Below are 23,646 nucleotides of genomic sequence, written 5' to 3' on the forward strand. Positions count from 1 at the left end.
GCCGGTTTGGCGGTAATACAGTCACCGCAACATCTTGACAACATAGATACTGTATAAAGCTAGCTCATCCTAGCCTGGGTGCCAGTCGGTTCCTGCTCTCTTGTCAATTCCACAAGGAATACTGCATTGTTGAGGAAGAGCTTGCAAGTAAGCATTTCACTGTACTGTATACACCTGCTGTATCCTGTGCATGTGGAAAATACATTTTGATTTGATTTAAAGACAGCACAGTGGAAAACTGTGCCATCTTCTTTGTTTTAGCTTGAGAAGTCAGTGTTTGAATTGTCTTGTGTATGTGTGTGTGTGTGTGTGTGTGTGTGTGTGTGTGTGTGTGTGTGTGTGTGTGTGTGTGTGTGTGTGTGTGTGTGTGTGTGTGTGTGTGTGTGTGTGTGTGTGTGTGTGTGTGTGTGTGTGTGTGTGTGTGTGTGTGTGTGTGCATTCGTGCAAACGCGTGCGCGTGTGTCTCGATGGTGATGCTTCTGCAGCTACTCTTTTATTGATAGCTGGGTCCGTCAATATCTCGCTCATCACAAATTCCCCCTCAACATGATATAGGGCCATAAGGGAGGTCCAGCAAACTCTAGGGCAAGGCTAAGCCGGTGAGAGACTTCAGTGGATGTTTCTGATTCTAATCTTCCTAGGATTTGGGGGTTGGACTGTGTAAGATATTTACCACCTCTAATGATAAAATGGAATCCATCCCTGTACAGCCCAGGAACTGACAGAGCCAAGGATTTCTGTACTCAACTCAAAGGTCCTCAGACATACGCCTTTGGGCGCATAGTTGAAAAGGATTTGCATTCCCAACAATACGTAAAACCCACAAAGCTACTGACACGTGGTAGCCTACTAAACCGTGGCAGTACTTCAGGTCTCAAAAAAAGGTGAGGTCACTGAACAAGCATGGCTAGCTCTCACTAGCTAGTTAACATCTGCAATACTACACTGAGGTGTCAAGTCAGGCCTTTTAATCTAGCTCTCTAGAGCAGCTTAGAGCAGCTGAGTAAAAGGTATTTTTGAATGATTCTCCTAGCTGTTCCCTATCTATCTGCAATAAAAACTTGTCCTACGTTTGGTATTGCTAGATTTTCTTCTCTCACTATCTTACCTCCAGTCTCAAAGGTAGCAACTCTGGTAGAAATTCATGGTAATTAGAAGGTTGGATAGCATCGTTTACTTACTCAGTTTGAGATGGGGGAGGCGAGGCCTGCCCTGACTCAGTCGATCATAAATTCAGAGTTCTGTTACTACATTTTTATTATACACAAGGTGCCATCTAGAACCTAAAATGGTTATTTGGCTGTCCCCATAGGAGAACCCTTTGAAAAACTATTTTTGTTTCCAAGTAGAACCTTTTGGTTCCAGGTACAATGATTTTGGGTTCAATATAGAACAATTCCCAAAGAGGATTCTACATGGAACCCAAAAGGGTTCTCCTAGGGAGACAGTCGAGGAACCCTTTTGGAACCTTTTTTTCTAAGAGTGTAGGCTGTTTAGTCTAGGAGGACACACAAGCACACAGATACACCCACCCACACAGACTCCTTGAGAAACATGTTGCAGCCTGAGGCGTGTTCTTACTGTTAATGATTTCCCATGTCAGAAGTTAAAAATGGCAGCAGGACTACAATGAATGAATGCATTTGAATGAATGCATTTTGCTGTAACATCACTGCAGACTAACTGCCTCTGAGGACCACTAAAGATGACGACATCTCGCCAAATGGACCAAACCTTGACAGCTGAGAAGAGAGAAGTATTAATAAGAATTCACAGACAGGTTTTGGCTGTTTTGCACAAATAAACTAAGTAGGTTTGGCAAATGGAAGTACCCATAATGGAAAATAATTCCATTAATAATCACAAATTGTCATGTTTTCTTGTAACCCAATGCATCTATCTAGCTGTTGTTTAAGCCTAAACCCATACAAATAGAGTACAGCACCTGTAAGACTACGTTAAACGTGACATTATACCTCGTGGTTCTAGTTGGCTGTATGGTGAGTTCGCCATTGTCAGGCATCAGCAGCTTGAAGAAAGACATCTATTTATTCATCACAAAATGATGAAACACCTGAATACATCCATGGGGACTGTCAAAGGGATGCAGTAGTGACTGCACCACAGTGTCAAACGTGTAAAAGCAAGGGACATATTGAATGGCTCATCAATAATATATGGCTGGCACAACCAATCTCCATCGATTCTTTGCCAACATGGCAACAACAACAATTGACCAGGTAACCTCATTGAGGTTAGAGTACCTCTTTCCAAAGGGATAGCTGTGCAACTGCTGTAACCTAAAGTTTGACATTTGTGTTGTTCATCTCTATACAATCGGTGTGTCCATTAACTTATGCCTTACTTATCCATACATTTGTCCATTTCCCAAAACTCACCAGAAGCGACGGCACTCCGCAGACCACTGCATAGAGTATGGCAGGAGGAACAGCACTGGACGCCTCTGGTCCAAGGTAGGGCTTCGTGTATGCATTGTCATAGCAGAAAAACCCTTGGACGTGCACGTTGAAAGTGTCGGTGTACTCAAAGTAGTAAGCCAACATGACAGTCCCTGCCATGATCACCAGCTGGAAGTAAAGCATGATCACAGAGGTGAAGCGAACCGAGCTCCACGAAAACGACGGGCATTAGAAAAGCCCGGTTGAATGGAACCCCCCAGTCGCCCGGTTTTTAGGCTACTGCTGTAACCCGGGCAGTGCTCCGCCTCGCTCCGCGTTCCTTCCACATCTATCTCTCGTTACTACAAGGGAAGATAATCCATAAAACATTGTGTTGAGTGAACAGGCGAGCTTTCAGTCATGACACCACTCAATAGCTCCGCGCAAAAGTGAGGGGAGGGGGGTAGAAAATGCACGCGTGGAATGGAATGGACTCGATGGCGCGAGAGATATGCGTGGCGTGCAGCGCTCCTTCCGCCTCGAGCGATGATGAGGGACAGCGCGCGCCAACCATGAGACAATATTGCGTTTATTGTAGTCCCAAACACTTGTTAACGTTAATGTGTGAGCTAAATACTAGGCTATGGGTCAAAAACACAATTCTCGAAAAAAAAACATATTGTTTGACATCAGTTTGATGTTTTATGCATATCAAAAAAGTATACAGGTCAGTAGCAGCCAAATTCTCACCAATGACTCATGCTCTTCAGGTGTTAATAGGCTATGATATTCTCTAGGTAATCTACAAGTGTGTGTGTGTGTGTGTGTGTGTGTGTGTGTGTGTGTGTGTGTGTGTGTGTGTGTGTGTGTGTGTGTGTGTGTGTGTGTGTGTGTGTGTGTGTGTGTGTGTGTGTGTGTGTGTGTGTGTGTGTGTGTGTGTGTGTGTGTGTGTGTGTGTGTGTGTGTGTGTTTGCTGTGACCAAAGGTCCTGATGTTGATGATCTACTATACTGTGCATTTCAGGCCGTGAGGTCTTTGACTTAGATAAATCATGCTGTCAGCCAAAATAAATCAAATGGAGAATGTCCTTCACACACACACACACACACACACACACACACACACACACACACACACACACACACACACACACACACACACACACACACACACACACACACACACACACACACACACACACACACACACACCTGGTCATCTGGAGTCGAGCAAACCGGGAACATTCCCAGGACATTAGCTGCTAGCATTCCCATTAAGTTCTAATTATCATTTTATCTAACATTAGGATGATAACATGATAAAATGTTTTTATTTTATTTTAAGATAATACTAAAAATTCTTGAAATGTTCTCCTAAAATTCACTAAAATGTTGTGCACAACATCTTTAACAACCACCACAGAACATTCCCCTGAGGTTCTTAGGTTTAGGTTTCCAGGTAATGTAATAACAACATGTGTTCTGGGAATGTTCTTGCAACATCAGGCAAATTAGCACAACTGGACAGTTTTTGTGTAATTAGACATTTTGGGGCAACCTAATGAATGTTCTGGGAATGTTGACAGAACCACTTTTGGTTTGCTATGTAACCTCAAGCTCAAGCACGTGATTACTAGCTAGATAACTACAGATATCTTGAAAAGAGAACGATTTCAGAAAATAATGGTAAGACTTCCAAACAGCATACTTCCTTCCTTTACATCCATGGACAGAAAATCATTAGAGACAGAGCTCAGTGGGGAGATAATATGAAAATCGTTGTAATAGTGCTCAAGGAATGCAAATCCTACACTAATAAGATGCCTGTAGAATAATAAGGCAACGTTTGCCCAGTGTGATCTGACGCATAATTTGTAGAGTGGTTGAAAAACAAGTTTTAATGACTACAACCTAAGTGTATGTAAACTTCCGACTTCAACTGTGTATCCAATCTTGTGTTTATTTCTGTCTTCTTCTTCTTTTTCAGCAGCAGCAGCATTTCTGTTGCCACTGTTATAGCCACTGTCCTCCTCACCGTCCTCATAAATCCTGTTGATGTCATCATCTTTAACAGTGTTATTCTTGTAACCACTGATGTAGAGAGGGTTTCTGATGGTGATCTGATGAGAGTTTGGTTCCTAATAGTCCAACCTAAAATGTGCTAAATGTGCTGTGACTGTCACAATCCCTCTTCCTAAAAGTTGTGGCTCAGCTAAACAAGGTGGGTGCTCCATAATTTATTCAGCAACCTCATGATTATTTCAAAGGAAACCAAGTATTGTTCCAGTGGCAACCCTGAATTTCTTTAATCGTTTGGTGTATTGCATAATAAACATGGAGTATCCTACAGTAGCCACATATTTTTGTAGATTATGAATATCAGATTATGGATTACGAAAATCAGATGTTGATACTGTTATGTCGTTCCCCTCATCATCGAGATCAAAAGGTTCTTGTGATGATAGTACAGCACATAAACATTGTACAGTGAATATGGAATGTGTTTACTGTGAATTAATTGAATGTATATGGGGAATGAAATACTGTATGCTACAGTAACATCAATACTGATAAGGTGTCTTGTTTTCCTAGTATTTACTACTGTCGTATTCACCAAGAAAAGCTGACACTACTCAAATTCAGATCACCTTGACAATCAGGTAGATTTAATAGAAGGACGATCTAAGACATATTCAGTAACACTTTGTATTGTAGAAATGGTTAACTAAGAACATTTCCCTCTTGATAACATTAATTCATCGTGATTTGTTTTAGTTCCCTCATTTTAACAATATTGTGGCAAGTCCGTGCACCCTCTAGTGGAATATGACGAACAGGAAAATATTTGTCTCCTAGTACTAACAACCTGATGACCTCGTTGTCACTGAATGACACACTAGATGAACTGCTGTTTTTTTCATATCCAGTCAAACAAGTCCTATTTCATAACATCAAATCAATGTCACCTTTTCAGTAAAGATCCACTGCCATACACCTGAATATCTTTACTAAATGAATCTTTCTCAGGTCGGCACAACAGCAATAGACAAAAAAAATACATGCAATCCCCTTAAACCTTTTGCAATGAGACATGGTAACCTAAATCTGAATATAAGATGGTGAGACTTGCCATCCCAATCAGGCATGTGGAGTTGAGACAGAGAGTAGCCTACAAATGGATTTGTCACAGTCACTAAAATAACGCAGGGTAGCTCAGTCAGCGAGCGAAACTAAACAGTCATCTTGGTTCAGTTACTGTATTTGTCCTCTATGTACACTCTTGGTATGATAATAATTTATTTTGCTTTGTTTTTTTTGCGGTTGCTTAGTGACTAATGTTTAGGTGGTGGCCCAGACAGGACTGGATTGGAGACAATTTAGGGACAGAGAACTGTGAATAATTGCTTTGACAAAACTATCTAATAAGAAGAGACAGCAAACACATTCTCCTCCTTTCTCTTCCTAAAGGTCTCATCCTACTAAATTATGAACAATTTAACTAGGAAGCCTTTACATAAACATGAGGTTGTGTTAATATGAAGGCAAACACTTCTGATTTGCAGCTATGGGAGTGGTTTAAGGTTTAGCCTGGTCTTTATGTAGAGGAAACATTGTTTCTGACAGCTTATTCTTCATCTTCACATAGACCTAGAGTTAGCTAGACCCAAGGGAACTACACAATCCCGTCGTCTACCCTTCTATGTGGTTAGACTTGCAGTGTAGACACTGACTGAGAAGGTCGCAGTGGTGAAATAGGATTTTCAGACACTTCCCTACTGCTAATTATGTTATCTTTTTCAGGGGTTATCAAACTTTACCAACTTAGTGATACTCCTGTGGTCACCTTGTTGTCACAATGCAAAAGGTCAGATGTTAAATCAACAAGGTGTAACCGCAACAATCTGCGATTCAGAACGACTGCGGCGGACGACGGCAGAATCACAACTCCAAAGTTCACTACTACAGGACAGTGTGCTGTACAGCGACCTTATCAGGAGCTGCCACTTAACACTGGAGAATCACGAAGGCCTAACCAAAACATAAGAAGCCCAAAATCCTGTAAGGGGAAGGCTGTCCTATGCGAACTCACATTTTCTTGCCTGTGCAGCCATATTGACTTTTTCAATCCAAACTTTAGAACTGTAAATAATAGGGAATAAATTGGAACCAAAGGAAAATAGACATCTCCATTGTTTAAAAAAAAAACAGCCATAACTTCCAAATACTGGGGTCCTAGTCCTCTTGGTTGAGATTCACTGCTACACAATGTTGCATCATGACAATTATGAGAGTGGTTAGGGGCAACTTTTACCTACTCATCAGTTTGTTCCAACATGATCCCCTGTGTGTGAAATGTACCAGGTCACCATATTGGAAGCTGATCCAGGACGGGATGTACCACTTGAGCATTTCTTGTAGTGGACAACTGTTTGACGCTGTTACAAAATCATTAATAATAATTCGCCTTTTCCCCCATGTGAATACATTCATTAAGATATAAAGTGGGAACATACTGTAGATACATTCAACATAATTCATGAGTTGAATCAAAACCTATGTTTAAACCGTTTCTCATTCTTTGAGTCTTCACATATTTGGCAAAAATCGTGTAACTTAAAACACTAACTTTCTTTCCTTACATGTATGATACTGTTGTTTGTTGTTAAATCATATACTAAGCATTTAACAATTGAATTACACATTGACCTTGATCCGGTGAACCTCTTGTGTGAAAACCAGTGGCGATTTTAACATGTAAATCTTGGCGGGGCAAACAAAACAAAATGTGGGATGCAGCAAAGCCACACAACACAACACTAAACAATACATGAATTACATTATTTTGGTGACAAACGGTGCCCACAAACAGTTAGGGCCAACATAAATCTGTCCCAACAGCAGAGTCCCAACAGCAGAGTCCCAACAGCAGTCCAAACACTTGGCTTTCAGCGGAGCCTTGTCTGGCAGAAAAACAGTTAATTTAGCCTAATTTACTGCCTTTAAAAAAAACATTGCTGATATGGCAGACTTGCTTAACCAAATGTGGTTCCTACCGACAATTGAGATGTACAAACTACGGCATAAGGCGGATAAGAGGCAATCCGTCATTTCGATTAAGCCATTAATGACCGAGCGACAACGGACATAGTCAATATAACTATTTGTTCAGCAATTTTGAAATGTAAAGCAACAGAATTCAGAACATGTGCCATTCTTACAGTGTACTGCCATCAGTAGAACTGTCAAAGCTGTACAAAAAAAAGTTTGCAAACGAGCACACACCGGGACACGAACGATGTGTTTACAATACCGCGTTGGTAAAAATAGACCAAAATTATTAGGGTGAGGCACATGGGCTACTAACAGCTTACTACACAACATACACTTAGTATTACTTTCTTAGCGACAGTATACATATCTCTCTGACATCCTACATAATTTATGAAGCACCATAAGACATATTTTGACAACATTGTTATGATGTGCTTGAACAGGAAAGTGGCTCGGCGGTCCTTTTTGGGCAAATTTGTCATCAAAAAGAAAGATGCCGGATTTACAATTCCGAGTTGAATGACCACTCAAAACTTATTTTTCCAGTTTGAGCTGTTTATTCCAGACTTCCCAGTTGCAATGCTTGCAGTTAGCCACTGTCACTGATTAATTACGAAGCACTCAGTTGAATTTGCGATATCCAAACTGTTGTGTAATGTTTATGTCCAATGGCCGATGAGCACTGATATGTTTTATCTATATTTATCTATACTTTCTCCTCATTATTTCTCTTCATATGACAAGGATTAAAAAGGACTTGCCAGTAGACTTGATTCATGATGATGACTACTAGCTAAGATTGTGAAAGTAAGATATTGACATGATCAGCCCAGTCAAAATGCTGAGCCAATCATATTTTCTGCTGGCCTGTCCCACCACCATAGAAAGCACTGAGCTAGGGTGAAACACCTGCATTTTGGAGCTGCCTGTTTGTATGCGGCTTTATTAACTGAATGATATATATACATTTTTTACATTGTTTGCATACTGATTTTAATATTTAATGCTAAAATAACATGTCCCCCCCCAAAAAAAAAAAAAAAATATATATATATATATATATATAAACTTCGACGTTTCCTTGTTTTTTAAAGACAAGCACATTTCTTGTCCATTAAAATAACATAAAATTGATCAGAAATAAAGTGTACACATTGTTAATGTTGTAAATGACTATTGTAGCTGGAAACGGTTGATTTTTAATGGAATATCTACATAGGCGTACAGAGGCACATTATCAGCAACCATCACTCCTGTGTTCCAATGGCACGTTGGGTTAGCCAATCCAAGTTTATCATTTTAAAAGGCTAATTGATCAGGAGAAAACCCTTTTGCAATTATGTTAGCACAGCTGAAAACGGTTGTTCTGATTAAAGAACTTCAAACCCGCCAGAAACGTCATTTACGAGTGGTTCGTTTTCTGAAGCTGTAAACAGGAAGAGGGTGAGTCCGTACACAACTTTGTAACCCGTTTGAGAGAAAAATCCGCCACTTGTGAATACGGGGGATTGAAAGATGACAAAATAGTACTGGGAATTGCAAATGAGAATATGCGCCGGCGTCTACTGAGAGAGAGAGGCTTAACATGAGTAACTGCCATTGAAATGTGCCGCACTGCTGAAGTCACTGACATGAGAATGAGAGCAATGGAAATCAACACCACACGCTCCGATGTTGATACTTTTCACGCTGTTGTCAGTCAGACATTCCGACAAAACCAATCGAGGCAGAGTAATACACTACGAACGGTGAACACAGAGAGCCCCATAGCATGTAAATACTGTGGGAATACACACAACCGTGGCAAAGAGCACTGCCCTGCCTACGGAAAACCATGCAGTGCTTGTGGAACTAATAATCACTTTTTGTGTCTCAGAAGCAAAACAAGGGTGAGGGCAAGATTCACTGTTGATGATGTCACTCAATGTTCAGAGCAGAACAGTCAAAGTGACATTTACATGCATGAATCCATTGGGGCTGTACACTTAAGAGGGAAGAAATGGTTTGTGACACTACGATTACACAACAAGCAACAACAATGTCAACTGGATTCCAGTGCTACATGCAACGTAATGAGCTACAAAGACAAAATCAATCTGGCACCTGACACACAACTATTGCCCAGCGATACTAAACTAAAGCTCTACTCAGCAGAGCTAATGAGCTAATGGACCCCTGTCCAAAGAACAACTACTCAGCAGATATGACAATGTATTCAACTGTCCAGTTGAATCAGTGCCTGGGGAGGTACACTTTGAATTGGATGAGAGCGTCACTCCATTCCAGTGTGCTCCTCGCAATGTGCCCATTGCAATGAAAGTGGCAGTGAAGGCCTAGCTGGACAAGTAGGAGACAGATGGCCACATGACATCTGTGACTGAACCAACTGACAGGATCAGCAATATGGTCATAGTGAAAAAAACAGAGAAGCTGAGGATCTGCATCGACCCAAAGCATCTGAACCAAGCACTGAAACGATCCCACTACATCATGCCGACACTAGAGGATGTCCTATACGAGCTTCCCAAGGCCAAGATGCATTCCTTCAATGCAAGCTGGATGAAGAAAGCAGCTTCATGACTACCTTCTGGACCCGCTAGGGTCAGAAACGCTGGCTCAAGCTCCCATTTGGTGTCTCAGTGGCACCTGAGGTATACCAACGCAAGCAGCACGAGTTACTGGTTGGGCTCAAGGGCATTGAACCCATCGCAGACAATGTCCTGATCGTAGGCTGTGGTGACACAGATGAAGAAGCAGAATGCGACCACGGTGTGAAGCTCCTGGCACTGATGGAGCACTGCCGATCAGTTAAGCTTCGTCTTGGCCTGAAGAAGCTGCAGTTCAAGGTGAAAGATGTCCACTTCCATGGCCACATTCTCTCGGCAAAAGGCCTGAAGCCAGATCCAGACAAGGTCAGAGCGATCCTCGACATGCCAAACCCTGATGCAAAAGGAGTACAGTATCTCATCGGTTTTGCAAACTATCTTGCAAAGTTCATGCCACACCTATCAGCAATCTGTGAGCCTCTGAACCGGTTGCTGGACAAAGACACACCATGGCACTGGCTACCCAAGCATGAGGCCACAGTGCAGGAGTTTAAATCTCTGGCTTCATCCATGCCAGTGTTGTGCTATTATGACGTCACGAAGCCTGTCACAATCCAGAGTGACTCCAGCCAAAGGGGACATGGATGTTGCCTTCCGCAGGAAGGCCAGCCCGTTGCATTTGCCTCAAGAGCGCTCACCTCTACCGAACAAAACTATGCACAAATTGAGAAAGAGTGCCTAAGCATCGTCTTCTCCTGCCAGCGCTTCCATCACTACTTATATGGTTGAGAGCTGGTCACCGCTGAAACTGACCACAAACCACTCATTGTCATATTCAGTAAACCTCTCCTCAACAAGCCCTAGAGGCTTCAAAGCATGCTCTTGACTCTGCAAAACTACAGCCTGAAGGTCATTTACAAGCCAGAACCAGAGATGTACATCAGCGACACACTGAGCAGGGCAACAACACAATGTACAGGCAGAGGCACTGCCTATCAGCGGCATGCTATCTGTTTGCTACAGCAGGAACAACAAGATGTTCAACAGATCAATCAGGCAGACTACTTAAACACACAGATCACCGCCTAGCCCAGATCAGGCAACACACTGACAAGGACGAACACCTACAGTCACTGAAGTCCATGGCTCTTGCAGGGTGGCCATACCTGAAAGAGGAGACACCTTTCACAGTGAGAGAATACTGGACCTTTCGAGATGAGATCAGCGTGCAAAATGGCGTCTTGTTCAGAGGTCAGAAGGTCATTATTCCCAAATCACGTTGGAGTCACGTTGGAGGTGACACATGCTACCGCCAGGCTCGTGAAACATTATACTGGCCAAACATGGAAGCCGAAATTAAAAACTTTGTCAGCAGCTGTACCACATGCAACGAGTACGCTCATGAACAGCAGAAGTAAACCATGATGTCACACAAACTGCCCACAAGGGCCTGGCAAATAGTCAGCATGGACTTATTCAGCCACAGACATAAGGACTATCTTCTCATTGTTGATCACTACTCTGACTTTTGGGAAATTGAACTGCTCCCTGACTTGTCTGCAGAGACGGTCATGGATGCAAGGCGCAGTTTGCAAGGCAAGGTCAGCCTGACAAGGTCATCACGAACAATGGCCCACAATTCACTGCACAGTTCAAGCGTTTCGCCTCAGAATGGGAGTTTGACCACGTGACCTCCTCTCCAAGACACCCAAAAGCAAATGGCAAGGCAGAGTCAACTGTCAAGATTGCAAAAAACCTGTTAAGCAGGGCCTTACGTGACAGCAACGACCCTTGGAAAGCGATCTTACAGTGGAACTGTAAGAGGAACACACCCACCGAAAACATGAACAGCAGCCCTGCAGCTAACAAACTACTTGAGCCCTGCGTCATGGTTGGCGTCACGGACAAACTGCGTCACAGAAACCAGCTTCCACGACCGGACTGCTCGAGACCTACCAGAGCTGGAGGTGGGTGAAACGATAAGGATGAAACTGCTGCCGGGAGACCACACAGGACTTTGGAGGCTGGGCACGTGCCCAGAGTTGCACCACATTCTTACCTAGTGGATGTTGGTGGCTCCCTCCATCGTCGCAATCGGGTGGATCTGCGCGTAGCAGAGCAGACAAACCAGAACACACCATACACTCACCTAGATGAGCTGGATCACAGTCCAGGCCTAAGGGTAAGGGATGCAGAATTGAGACATGAGCCAACTGAAGGTGAGGCTTCTACCCCACCAAGTTCTCCAGCTCGTGGCCCTAATCCTACCCCTGTCAGAGCCAATACTTACTCACAGGTGGGTCGGCTGTGCAAGCCACCGGACAGGCTTACTCTGTAAGCAAGAGACCGCGTTAACTTCTTATGGCTGAGGGCAGTATTGAGTAGCTTGGATGAATAAGGTGCCCAGAGGTGCCCAGAGTAAACTGCCTGCTACTCAGTCCCAGTTGCTAATATATGCATATTATTAGTATATTTGGATAGAACTCATATGGCAGGCAAAAACCTGAGAAAAAATCCAACCAGGAAGTGGGAAACCTGAGGTTGGTCATTTTTCAACTCATTTCTTATTGAAGATACAGTGGGATATTGGTCATGTTGCACTTCCTAAGGCTTCCACTAGATGTCAACAGTCTTTAGAACCTTGTTTGATGCTTCTACTGTGAAGTAGGGGCGAATGAGAGGGGAATGAGTCAGAAGTCTGCCAGAATGCCTTGAGATCGTGACGCTCGTTCACGTGAGAGCGAGCTCTGTTCCATCGCAATTCTACAGACAAAGAAATTCTCTGGATTGGAACATTGTTTAAGATGTATGTTAAAAACATCCTAAAGATTGATTCTACACTTCGTTTGACATGTTTCTACGGACTTTAACGGAACTTTAGGACTTTTCGTCTACTCGTGCGTCATGAAGTTGGATTACTGGGCTGAACGCGCTAACAACAAGGAGGAATTTGGGCATAAATTATGGACTTTATCGAACAAAACAAACATGTATTGTGGAACTGGGATTCCTGGGAGTGCATTCTGATGAAGATCATCAAAGGTAGGTGAATATTTATAATGCTATTTCTGACTTCTGTTGACTGCACAATATGGCGGATATATGTTTGGCTTGTTTGGTATACTCAGATTATTGCATGGTTTGCTTTTTCCGTAAAGCTTTTTTGAAATCTGACACAGTGGTTGCATTAAGGAGAAGTGTATCTAAAGTTCCATGTATAACACTTGTATTTTCATCAACATTTGTAATGAGTATTTCTGTAAATTGATGTGGCTCTCTGCAAAATCACCGGATGTTTTTAGAACTACTGAACATAACGCGCCAATGTATACTGAGATTTTTTTATATAAATATGAACGTTATCGAACAAAACATACATGTATTGTGTAACATGAAGTCCAATGAGTGTTAGTGATGAATTATATCTCTATTTCTGATTTTTGTGACTCCTCTCTTTGGCTGGAAAAATGGCTGTGTTTTTCTGTGACTTGGCTCTGATCTAACATAATCGTTTGTGGTGCTTTCTCCGTAAAGCCTATTTGAAATCGGACACTGTGGTGGGATTAACAAGAAGTGTATCTTTAAAATGGTGTGAAGTACTTGTATGTCTGAGGAATTTTAATTATGAGATTTCTGTTGTTTTGAATTTGGCGCCCTGCACTTTCACTGGCTGTTGTCATATCGATCCCGTTAACTTGTCCTCTGTTTATTAAAAATAAATTAAAAAAGAGGAAGATGACAACTGAAGTAAAAAGAAAATGTAATGCTTTTTCAATTGTTATGACTTGACTGTTAAGAACGTAATGTTATGCCGTTACGTTTGCACTTTCTATTGAAAAGGATGATGTTACAGAGTTTAGTTGATAGGTAATCGACTGGCTGGACTGTTCCCCGGACTCTGAGTGTAGGGATTTGTACAATGCATGAACAAGGCTATTGAACTTGAAATTTGGTGTCTGTCTTTATTCCTTTATCCAACATATCATACTGAAACAGATATTGACCAATACCTTGCACTGCAGTCTTTCACCACAGGACCCTAGAGGCATTACAGTCAATGCTTATGAACTGAATATTTGTATGTGAATTTCCATATATCAATGACACTAACAAACTGGTTGAATTGTTCAGCAACATATCCGGTGAACATGACTTTAGTGATGAAACTTACAGTTGAAGACGGAAGTTTACATTCACTTACGTTGGAGTCATTAAAACTCATTTTTCAACCACTCCACAAATGTCTTGTTAACAAACTATAGTTTTGGCAAGTCGGTTAGGACATCTACTTTGTGCATGACACAAGTCATTTTTTCCAACAATTGTTCTCAGACAGATTATTTCACTTATAATTCACAATTCCAGTGGGTCAGAAGTTTACATACACTAAGTTGACTGTGCCTTTAAACAGCTTGGAATATTCCAGAAAATTATGTAATGTTTTTAGAAGCGTCTGACAGATTAATTGACATGATTTGAGTCAATTGGAGGTGTACCTGTGGATGTATTTCGAGGCCAACCTTCAAACTCAGTGCCTCTTTGCTTGACATCATGGGAAAATCAAAAGAAATCCGCCAAGACCTCAGAAAAATAATTGTAGACCTCCACAAGTCTGGTTCATCCTTGGGAGCAATTTCCAAATGCCTGAAGGTACCACGTTCATCTGTACAAACAATAGTACGCAAGTATAAACACAATGGGACCATGCAGCCGTCATACCGCTCAGGAAGGAGACGCGTTCTGTCTCCTAGAGATGAACGTACTTTGGTGCGAAAAGTGCAAATCAATCCCAGAACAACAGAAAAGGACCTTGTGAAGATGCTGGAGGAAACAGGTACAAAATTATCTATATCCACAGGAAAACAAGTCCTATATCGACATAACCTGAAAAGCCGCTCAGCAAGGAAGAGGCCACTGCTTCAAAACCTCTATAAAAAGCCAGACTACGGTTTGCAACTGCACATGGGGACAAAGATCGTACTTTTTGGAGAAATGTCCTCTGGTCTGATGAAACAAAAATAGAACTGTTTGGCCACAATGACCATCGTTATTTATGGAGGAAAAAGGGGAGGCTTGCAAGCCGAAGAATACCTTCCCAACTGTGAAGCATGGGGGTGGCAGCATCATGTTGTGGGGGTGCTTTGCTGCCAGAGAGACTGGTGCACTTCACAAAATAGATGGCATAATGACGAAGGAAAATTATGTGGATTTATTGAAGCAACATCTCAAGACATCAGTCATGAAGTTAAAGCTTGGTCGCAAATGGGTCTTCCAAATGGTCAATGACCCCAAGCATACTTCCAAAGCTGTGGAAAAATGGCTTAAGGACAACAAAGTCAAGGTATTGGAGTGGCCATCACAAACCCTGACCTCAATCCTATAGAAAATGTGTGGGCAGAACTGAAAAAGCATGTGTGAGCAAGGAGGCCTACAAACCTGCCTGAGTTACACAGCTGTGTCAGGAGGATTGGCCAAAATTCACCCAACTTATTGTGGGAAGCTTGTGGAAAGCTTCCCAAGACGTTTGGCCCAAATTGAACAATTTAAAGGCAATGCTACCAAATGCTAATTGAGTGTATGTAAACTTCTGACCCACTGGGAATGTGATGAAAGAAATAAAAGCTGATAGAAATAATTCTCTCTACTATTATTCTCACATTTCACATATTATAATCCAAGATGGCGTAGCAGTAAGTCGTCCTGTCGTATCGTCTCTCTGAAAATATCTGTAAATATCGTCTCTTTTTCGTTTTAGATATTTTTCTTCGCATATCTTTAAAAACATTTTGCTAAAGCTAAGCTTCCAAATACTCTCCTGCAATCCGCCTCACCCAATGTAGCTACTTTTCCTAAAATATTTATATTTACTTCGGAACCGGAACCCCTCATCTGAAGCTAGCCAGCTAACCACCAGCTATGCTAGCGGTCTTCAGCTAACCGGTCATCAGCTAACCTTTAGCTCGGAAAGCTCTCGCCAGTTCGAACAACGCGACACTAACCAGAGCATAACGGACCTATTTATTTTTTATCCCCGGATTCCCTCCGCAAACGGAACATTTTTTTTTTCAGCTGGATCTTCACAACTAGCTATCGAGCTAAACCGCAACCCTGGTTGATTACTCCTGGCTAGCGTTTCCACCCACGTAGTTTGAAGCTAGCCCGGCCAGAGCTCCTGTGTTCCTAGCATACTCCTGGGCTTCTATACCCGGATCCACGACCGGTTTATCGATGTCACTGCATGAAGAGGAATAAACATACTCACCCCATCGCAACGTCCTCCAAAGGCTAACTCTCTAGCCCTCGCTATCTCCTTGCTTGCTAATTCGGCATGCTAACTGCTAGCTTGTTTAGCCCAGGTCCGCTAACTGCTACCTTGTTTACCCCGGCCTGCTAATCTGTTAGCTTGTTAGCACAGGCCTGCTAACCGTCTGCATCGCAGTGGCCCATATGTACTTTCTATCTCTTCCCGATTTAAAAAATTGTTTATACCTTCCGGAAACCTGCCTCACCCAATGTGATACGGAATCGCTATTATTTAAAAAATTTAGAACACACTCAAGAACCTCCAAAAGCTAACCAGCTAACTAGCTACAAGCTATTCAGTCATTGTTAGTTTTTTAAAACCTGGATAACACTCGCCAGTCCAGCCCCCCTGCCCCATCCACCGCTGCCCCTGGACTCTGATCACTTGGCTACATAGCTGATGCACGCTGGACTGTCCATTAATCACGGTACTCCATTCTGCTTGTTTGTTTTATCTGTCGGCCCCGTTGCCTAGTCAATGCCATTTTACCTGCTGTTGTTATGCTAGCTGATTAGCTGTTGTCTCACCCACTGTTTTAGCTAGCTTTCCCAATTCAACACCTGTGATTACTGTATGCCTCGCTGTATGTCTCTCTTAAATGTCAATATGCCTTGTGTACTGTTGCTCAGGTTAGTTATCATTGTTTTAGTTCACAATGGAGCCCCTAGTCCCACTCCTCATAAACCTGATACCTCCTTTGTCCCACCTCCCACATATGCGTTGACCTCACCCATTACAACCAGCATGTCCAGAGATAAAACCTCTCACATCATCACCCAGTGCCTGGGCTTACCTCCTCCGTACCCGCACCCCACCATATCCCTGTCTGCGCATTATGCCCTGAATATATTCTACCATGCCCAGAAACCTGCTCCTCTTATTCTCTGTCCCCAACGCTCTAGGCGACCAGTTTTGATAGCCTTTAGCCGCACCCTCATACTACTCCTTCTCTGTTCCGCGGGTGATGTGGAGGTAAACCCAGGCCCTGCATGTTCCCAGGCACCCTCATTTGTTGACTTCTGTGATCGAAAAAGCCTTGGTTTCATGCATGTCAACATCAGATGCCTCCTCCCTAAGTTTGTTTTACTCACTGCTTTAGCACACTCTGCTAACCCTGATGTCCTTGCCGTGTCTGAATCCTGGCTCAGGAAGGCCACCAAAAATTCAGAGATTTCCATACCCAACTATAACATCTTCCGTCAAGATAGAACTGCCAAAGGGGGAGGAGTTGCAGTCTACTGCAGAGATAGCCTGCAAAGTAATGTCATACTTTCCAGGTCCATACCCAAACAGTTCGAACGACTAATTCTGAAAATGACTCTCTCCAGAAATAAGTCTCTCACTGTTGCCGCCTGCTACCGACCCCCCTCAGCTCCCAGCTGTGCCCTGGACACCATTTGTGAATTGATTGCCCCCCATCTAGCTTCAGAGTTTGTTCTGTTAGGTGACCTAAACTGGGATATGCTTAACACCCCGGCAGTCCTACAATCTAAGCTAGATGCCCTCAATCTCACACAAATCATCAAGGAACCCACCAGGTACAACCCTAACTCTGTAAGCAAGGGCACCCTCATAGACGTCATCCTGACCAACTGGCCCTCCAAATAGACCTCCGCTGTCTTCAACCAGGATCTCAGCGACCACTGCCTCATTGCCTGTATCCGCTACGGTGCCGCAATCAAATGACCACCCCTCATCACTGTCAAACGCTCCCTAAAACACTTCTGTGAGCAGGCCTTTCTAATTGACCTGGCCCGGGTATCCTGGAAGGACATTGACCTCATCCCGTCAGTTGAGGATGCCTGGTCATTCTTTAAGAGTAACTTCCTCACCATTTTAGATAAGCATGCTCCGTTCAGCCCTTACAGCCCTTGGTTCACTCCAGACCTGACTGCCCTCGACCAGCACAAAAACATCCTGTGGCGGACTGCAATAGTATCGAACAGTCCCCACGATATGCAACTGTTCAGGGAAGTCAGGAACCAATACACGCAATCAGTCAGGAAAGCTAAGGCCAGCTTCTTCAGGCAGAAGTTTGCATCCTGTAGCTCCAACTCCAAAAAGTTCTGGGACACTGTGAAGTCCATGGAGAACAAGAGCACCTCCTCCCAGCTGCCCACTGCACTGAGGCTAGGGAACACGGTCACCACCGACAAATCCATGATTATCGAAAACTTCAACAAGCATTTCTCAACGGCTGGCCATGCCTTCCGCCTGGCTACTCCAACCTCGGCCAACAGCTCCGGCCCCCCCGCAGCTCCTCGCCCAAGCCTCTCCAGGTTCTCCTTTACCCAAATCCAGATAACAGATGTTCTGAAAGAGCTGCAAAACCTGGACCCGTAAAAATCAGCTGGGCTTGACAATCTGGACCCTCTATTTCTGAAACTATCCGCCGCCATTGTCGCAACCCCTATTACCAGCCTGTTCAACCTCTCTTTCATATCGTCTGAGATCCCCAAGGATTGGAAAGCTGCAGTCATCCCCCTCTTCAAAGGGGGAGACACCCTGGACCCAAACTGTTACAGACCTATATCCATTCTGCCCTGCCTATCTAAGGTCTTCGAAAGCCAAGTCAACAAACAGGTCACTGACCATCTCGAATCCCACCGTACCTTCTCCGCTGTGCAATCTGGTTTCCGAACCGGTCACGGGTGCACCTCAGCCACACTCAAGGTACTAAACGACATCATAACCGCCATCGATAAAAGACAGTACTGTGCAGCCGTCTTCATCGACCTTGCCAAGGCTTTCGACTCTGTCAATCACCAGATTCTTATCGGCAGACTCAGTAGCCTCGGTTTTTCGGATGAATGCCTTGCCTGGTTCACCATTTGTGAACCAGGCAGACAGAGTTCAGTGCAGACAGAGTTCAGTGTGTCAAATCGGAGGGCATGCTGTCCGGTCCTCTGGCAGTCTCTATGGGGGTGCCACAGGGTTCTATTCTCGGGCTGACTCTTTTCTCTGTATATATCAATGATGTTGGTCTTGCTGCGGGCGATTCCCTGATCCACCTCTATGCAGACGACACCATTCTATATACTTTCAGCCCGTCATTGGACACTGTGCTATCTAATCTCCAAACGAGCTTCAATGCCATACAACACTCCTTCCGTGGCCTCCAACTGCTCTTAAACGCTAGTAAAACCAAATGCATGCTTTTCAATCGATCGCTGCCTTCACCCGCATCCCCGACTAGCATCACCACACTGGATGGTTCCGACCTTGAATATGTGGACACCTATAAGTACCTAGGTGTCTGGCTAGACTGCAAACTCTCCTTCCAGACCCATATCAAACATCTCCAATCGAAAATCAAATCAAGAGTTGGCTTTCTATTCCGCAACAAAGCCTCCTTCACTCACGCTGCCAAGCTTACCCTTGTAAAACTGACTATCCTACCGATCCTCGGCTTCGGCGATGTCATCTACAAAATCGCTTCCAACACTCTACTCAGCAAACTGGATGCAGTTTATCACAGTGCCATCCGTTTTGTCACTAAAGCACCTTATACTACCCACCACTGCGACTTGTATGCTCTAGTCGGCTGGCCCTCGCTACATATTCGTCGCCAGACCCACTGGCTCCAGGTCATCTACAAGGCCATGCTAGGTAAAGCTCCGCCTTATCTCAGTTCACTGGTCACGATGGCAACACCCATCCGTAGCACGCGCTCCAGCAGGTGTATCTCACTGATCTTCCCTAAAGCTAACACCTCATTCGGCCGCCTTTCGTTCCAGTACTCTGCTGCCTGTGACTGGAAAGAATTGCAAAAATCGCTGAAGTTGGAGACTTTTATCTCCCTCACCAACTTCAAACATCAGCTATCTGAGCAGCTAACCAATCGCTGCAGCTGTACATAATCTATTGGTAAATAGCTCACCCATTTTCACCTACCTCATCCCCACAGTTTTTATTTATTTACTTTTCTGCTCTTTTGCACACCAATATCTCTACCTGTACATGATCATCTGATCATTTATCACTCCAGTGTTAATCTGCAATATTGTAATTATTCGCCTACCTCCTCATGCCTTTTGCACACATTGTATATAGACTCCCCTTTTTTCTACTGTGTTATTGACTTGTTAATTGTTTACTCCATGTGTAACTCTGTGTTGTCTGTTCACACTGCTATGCTTTATCTTGGCCAGGTCGCAGTTGCAAATGAGAACTTGTTCTCAACTAGCCTACCTGGTTAAATAAAGGTGAAATAAACAAATAAAAAAATAAACATTCTTAAAATAAAGTGGTGATCCTAACTGACCTAAGACAGGACATTTTTACAAGGATTAAATGTCAAGAATTGTGAAAAACTGAGTTTAAATGTAGTTGACTAAGGTGTATGTAAACTTCCTACTTCAATTGTAAAACACAAAAAGTGACTTATCAGATTGATACATATTTGCACTACTCATATACTGTATATATTTTTTGTGAAACATGTCATTTAATTAATTGTCAAAGTTCCAAGATGAGGTAAGATTTCTCAATTGCTGCATATGATTTAGTGCTAATTGACTTAGTAATGAACTGCAGTTACTGTCAATGGTTAGCTGACTGATATATCCTAGCTAGCTAGCTAACTATTGATAATCTTATTAAATGAGGCTATACAGACAAAACAACAGCATCTATTGCTAGACTAGAGATATCCCATGAGGCGGCGCACAATTGGCACAGTGTTGTCTGGGTTAGGGGAGGGTTTGGCTGGCCAGGAAGCCCTTGTCCCATCGCACGTTAGTGACTCCTTGTGGCAATCTGGGTGCATGCACGTTGACAGTTGTGCAGTGTTTCCTCCGACACATTGGTCAGTTGACTTAAGCGAGCAGTGTGTCAAAAAGCAGTGCGGCTTGGCAGGGTCTTGTTTCAGAGGACGCATATTTGTAATATTTTTTTTTAAATCCCTTTTTCTCCCCGATCTCTAACTAATGAGGAGGAAGAAACTAGAGAAAGTATACAAGCCTTCATAAGTTCCATCCATCTCGTATGATTACCTAGCCAAGGCCAGTGTGCATCCTTCATAAATGTGAGTTCATATTCTTACAATTCATGTGTTGTGGACGCACTCCTTTGTTATACGAATTTGCATTTTTACTGAGAGCTAGTAACTCTAAGCTTGCTCTTGTTTCTGTCATCCAATTTTAGACATTTAGCATATCAGTGTCTAGTCGTATATTCCCTGTGGTTGTATGGATTTATACTTTATAGATTGTGTGGGTATTTTGTTAGCAATGACCTTGAGGATGAATTATACATTACAATTCATGAAACTGTGTGAGGATGATGGTGCTCCTCAGTACTGTTGTGTAGTTTCACTCCTCTGATCATTCCTTGGGGAAGTCACAGCTATGGTGTTAGGTTGTATTGCCCTGTGCAGCAGACAACCTATTGTAGCCATATTATTTATAGCTTATGTAATTGCAGGTTGTACCTTCCTATCCTATACCTTCCATTTACTATTGCATTTAATTTCTCCCTTTTCAGAATCACACACACTCTTGGTTAACACAATTGTCAAGCCATGCACTGTGCTGTGCCATTACTACGATATGTGAATCAGCGTCATTAGACAACCTCAACTAGATTCCTACCGGTCTGTCATCTGTGCCCTTACAAGCGCCTGGAAGAGAACAAGTAAACCTAACCCTACAGAATATACAGTCCACCAAGTCCTCAACTACAGTAACTACCAATTGGATATAAAGAAATTGTGGAGAAACAATGGGTAAAAAAGTTACAAAAACATATACCCCCCAAAAAATTGAATAAAGACTAGAGATATCCCCTAGCTATAGCTGGTCGGGGGTTGGGATCCTCTCTCACATCAAAACATACCTGCAGTTGTGAGACAGATGGAGAGAGAGAGGGAGAGAGGGAGAGAGAGAGAGAGAGAGAGAGAGAGAGAGAGAGAGAGAGAGAGAGAGAGAGAGAGAGAGAGAGAGAGAGAGAGAGAGAGAGAGAGAGAGAGAGAGAGAGAGAGAGAGAGCATGATTTAGCCTTGTGTTTTTTGTATTCTAACACTGGCAGTCATCATAATCATCAGGAGATGAAGTGCAAAACTGACCTTGGATCATTAACTCTGAGTATACTCCATCTCTATCTGTATTTCTATGTAAAACATCTCTTTAATAATACTTCCTGTTGACCCGACCAAGTGACCTCTCACCTCTGAACATGTTGTGCCCTCTATGTAGCCAGTTCAAAGGGGGGAGGGGTTCACCGACACAGCTGATATAACCTAAAGGATTTAGGGAGAAGGTGAGAGAGAGATAAAGTGAAGGATAGAGACTGTTATTGAGAAAATGAGGTAGTAAAGAGACAATGTTCAACAGGAATATGTGTGTGTGGCCTCACCTGGTGTCCACACTAATTGGCTGCAGAGTACTTTATGCTGAAAAACATGCACAGACACAAGGACAAGCAATATAGTGTAGTTATAGAAATAATGAAGTGTCTTACTATTCTCCATGGTTAGCACTCTTGGTGTTCTTTGAAGGTGGAAGGAGGTGAAGGTGTGTAGGTGTGGGTTATAGGGTGTCTAATTGTTCTCCATTGTTTCAATATGGATGACTTAAAATAGCCTGTTTTGTTTTTGTACAGACATCACACCCTTACCTACACAACACCCTCACCTGAGAAGTAGAAATCAAAGGGAGAGAAACTGAAATTGAATAACTGCAGTTAACATAGCTAAGTAAATGGAAGAATAGTCTTATTGCAATGTGGATGGCTCTTAAAAGAGCCTTTGGTTGTGCATAGTGTAGTCTATGGTGTTGCCAGGGAACAGCATCATCTTTGAAGAAGTAGGAGGTGACGATCTCCCACACGGATTGCCTCTCTTGCTGCGTTGTTGGACCCCATCCTTGAAACATCCTGCAGAGCAGCAGACTTCTCCTCTGGCACACTGCATCGAGCTGCAGATCCCCTCCTGGTCCTCATTTCCATCCATGAAGTTAATGTATGCAGGACACAGGTATCAAATCAAATTGTATTAGTCACATGCACCAAATACAACAGGTGCAGACCTTACAGTGAAATTATTACTTACGAGCCCCTGACCAACAATGCAGTAAAAAAAATATGGATAAGAGTAAGAAATAAAAGTACCAAGTAATTAAAGAGCATCAGTAAAATAACAATAGCGAGACTATATACCAGGGGTACCGGTACAGAGTCAATGTGCAGGGGCACCGGTTAGTTGAGGTAATATGTACATGTAGGTAGAGTTATTAAAGTGACTATGCATAGATGATAACAACAGAGAGTAGCAGCGGTGTAAAAGGGCGGGGGTCAATGCAAATAGTCTGGGTAGCCATTTAATTAGATGTTCAGGAGTCTTATGGCTT

The 23,646-nt window shown here is 43.1% G+C and overlaps 1 protein-coding gene across 1 annotated transcript in view; it reads right to left on the bottom strand.

The window, feature by feature from the left end:
* Positions 1–2,886, bottom strand: part of LOC124041968 (phospholipid phosphatase-related protein type 5-like) — a 46,431-nt gene extending 43,545 nt beyond the window's left edge. The window contains exon 1 of the mRNA XM_046360183.1: positions 2,400–2,886. Coding sequence (XP_046216139.1) covers positions 2,400–2,603 — 204 coding nt within the window. The 5' untranslated portion in view covers positions 2,604–2,886. The remainder of the gene's footprint in view (positions 1–2,399) is intronic.
* Between the last annotated feature and the right edge of the window lie 20,760 nt (positions 2,887–23,646).

The sequence above is a fragment of the Oncorhynchus gorbuscha genome, linkage group LG08, assembly GCF_021184085.1.
Source record: "Oncorhynchus gorbuscha isolate QuinsamMale2020 ecotype Even-year linkage group LG08, OgorEven_v1.0, whole genome shotgun sequence".
Classification (NCBI taxonomy): Eukaryota; Metazoa; Chordata; class Actinopteri; order Salmoniformes; family Salmonidae; genus Oncorhynchus; species Oncorhynchus gorbuscha.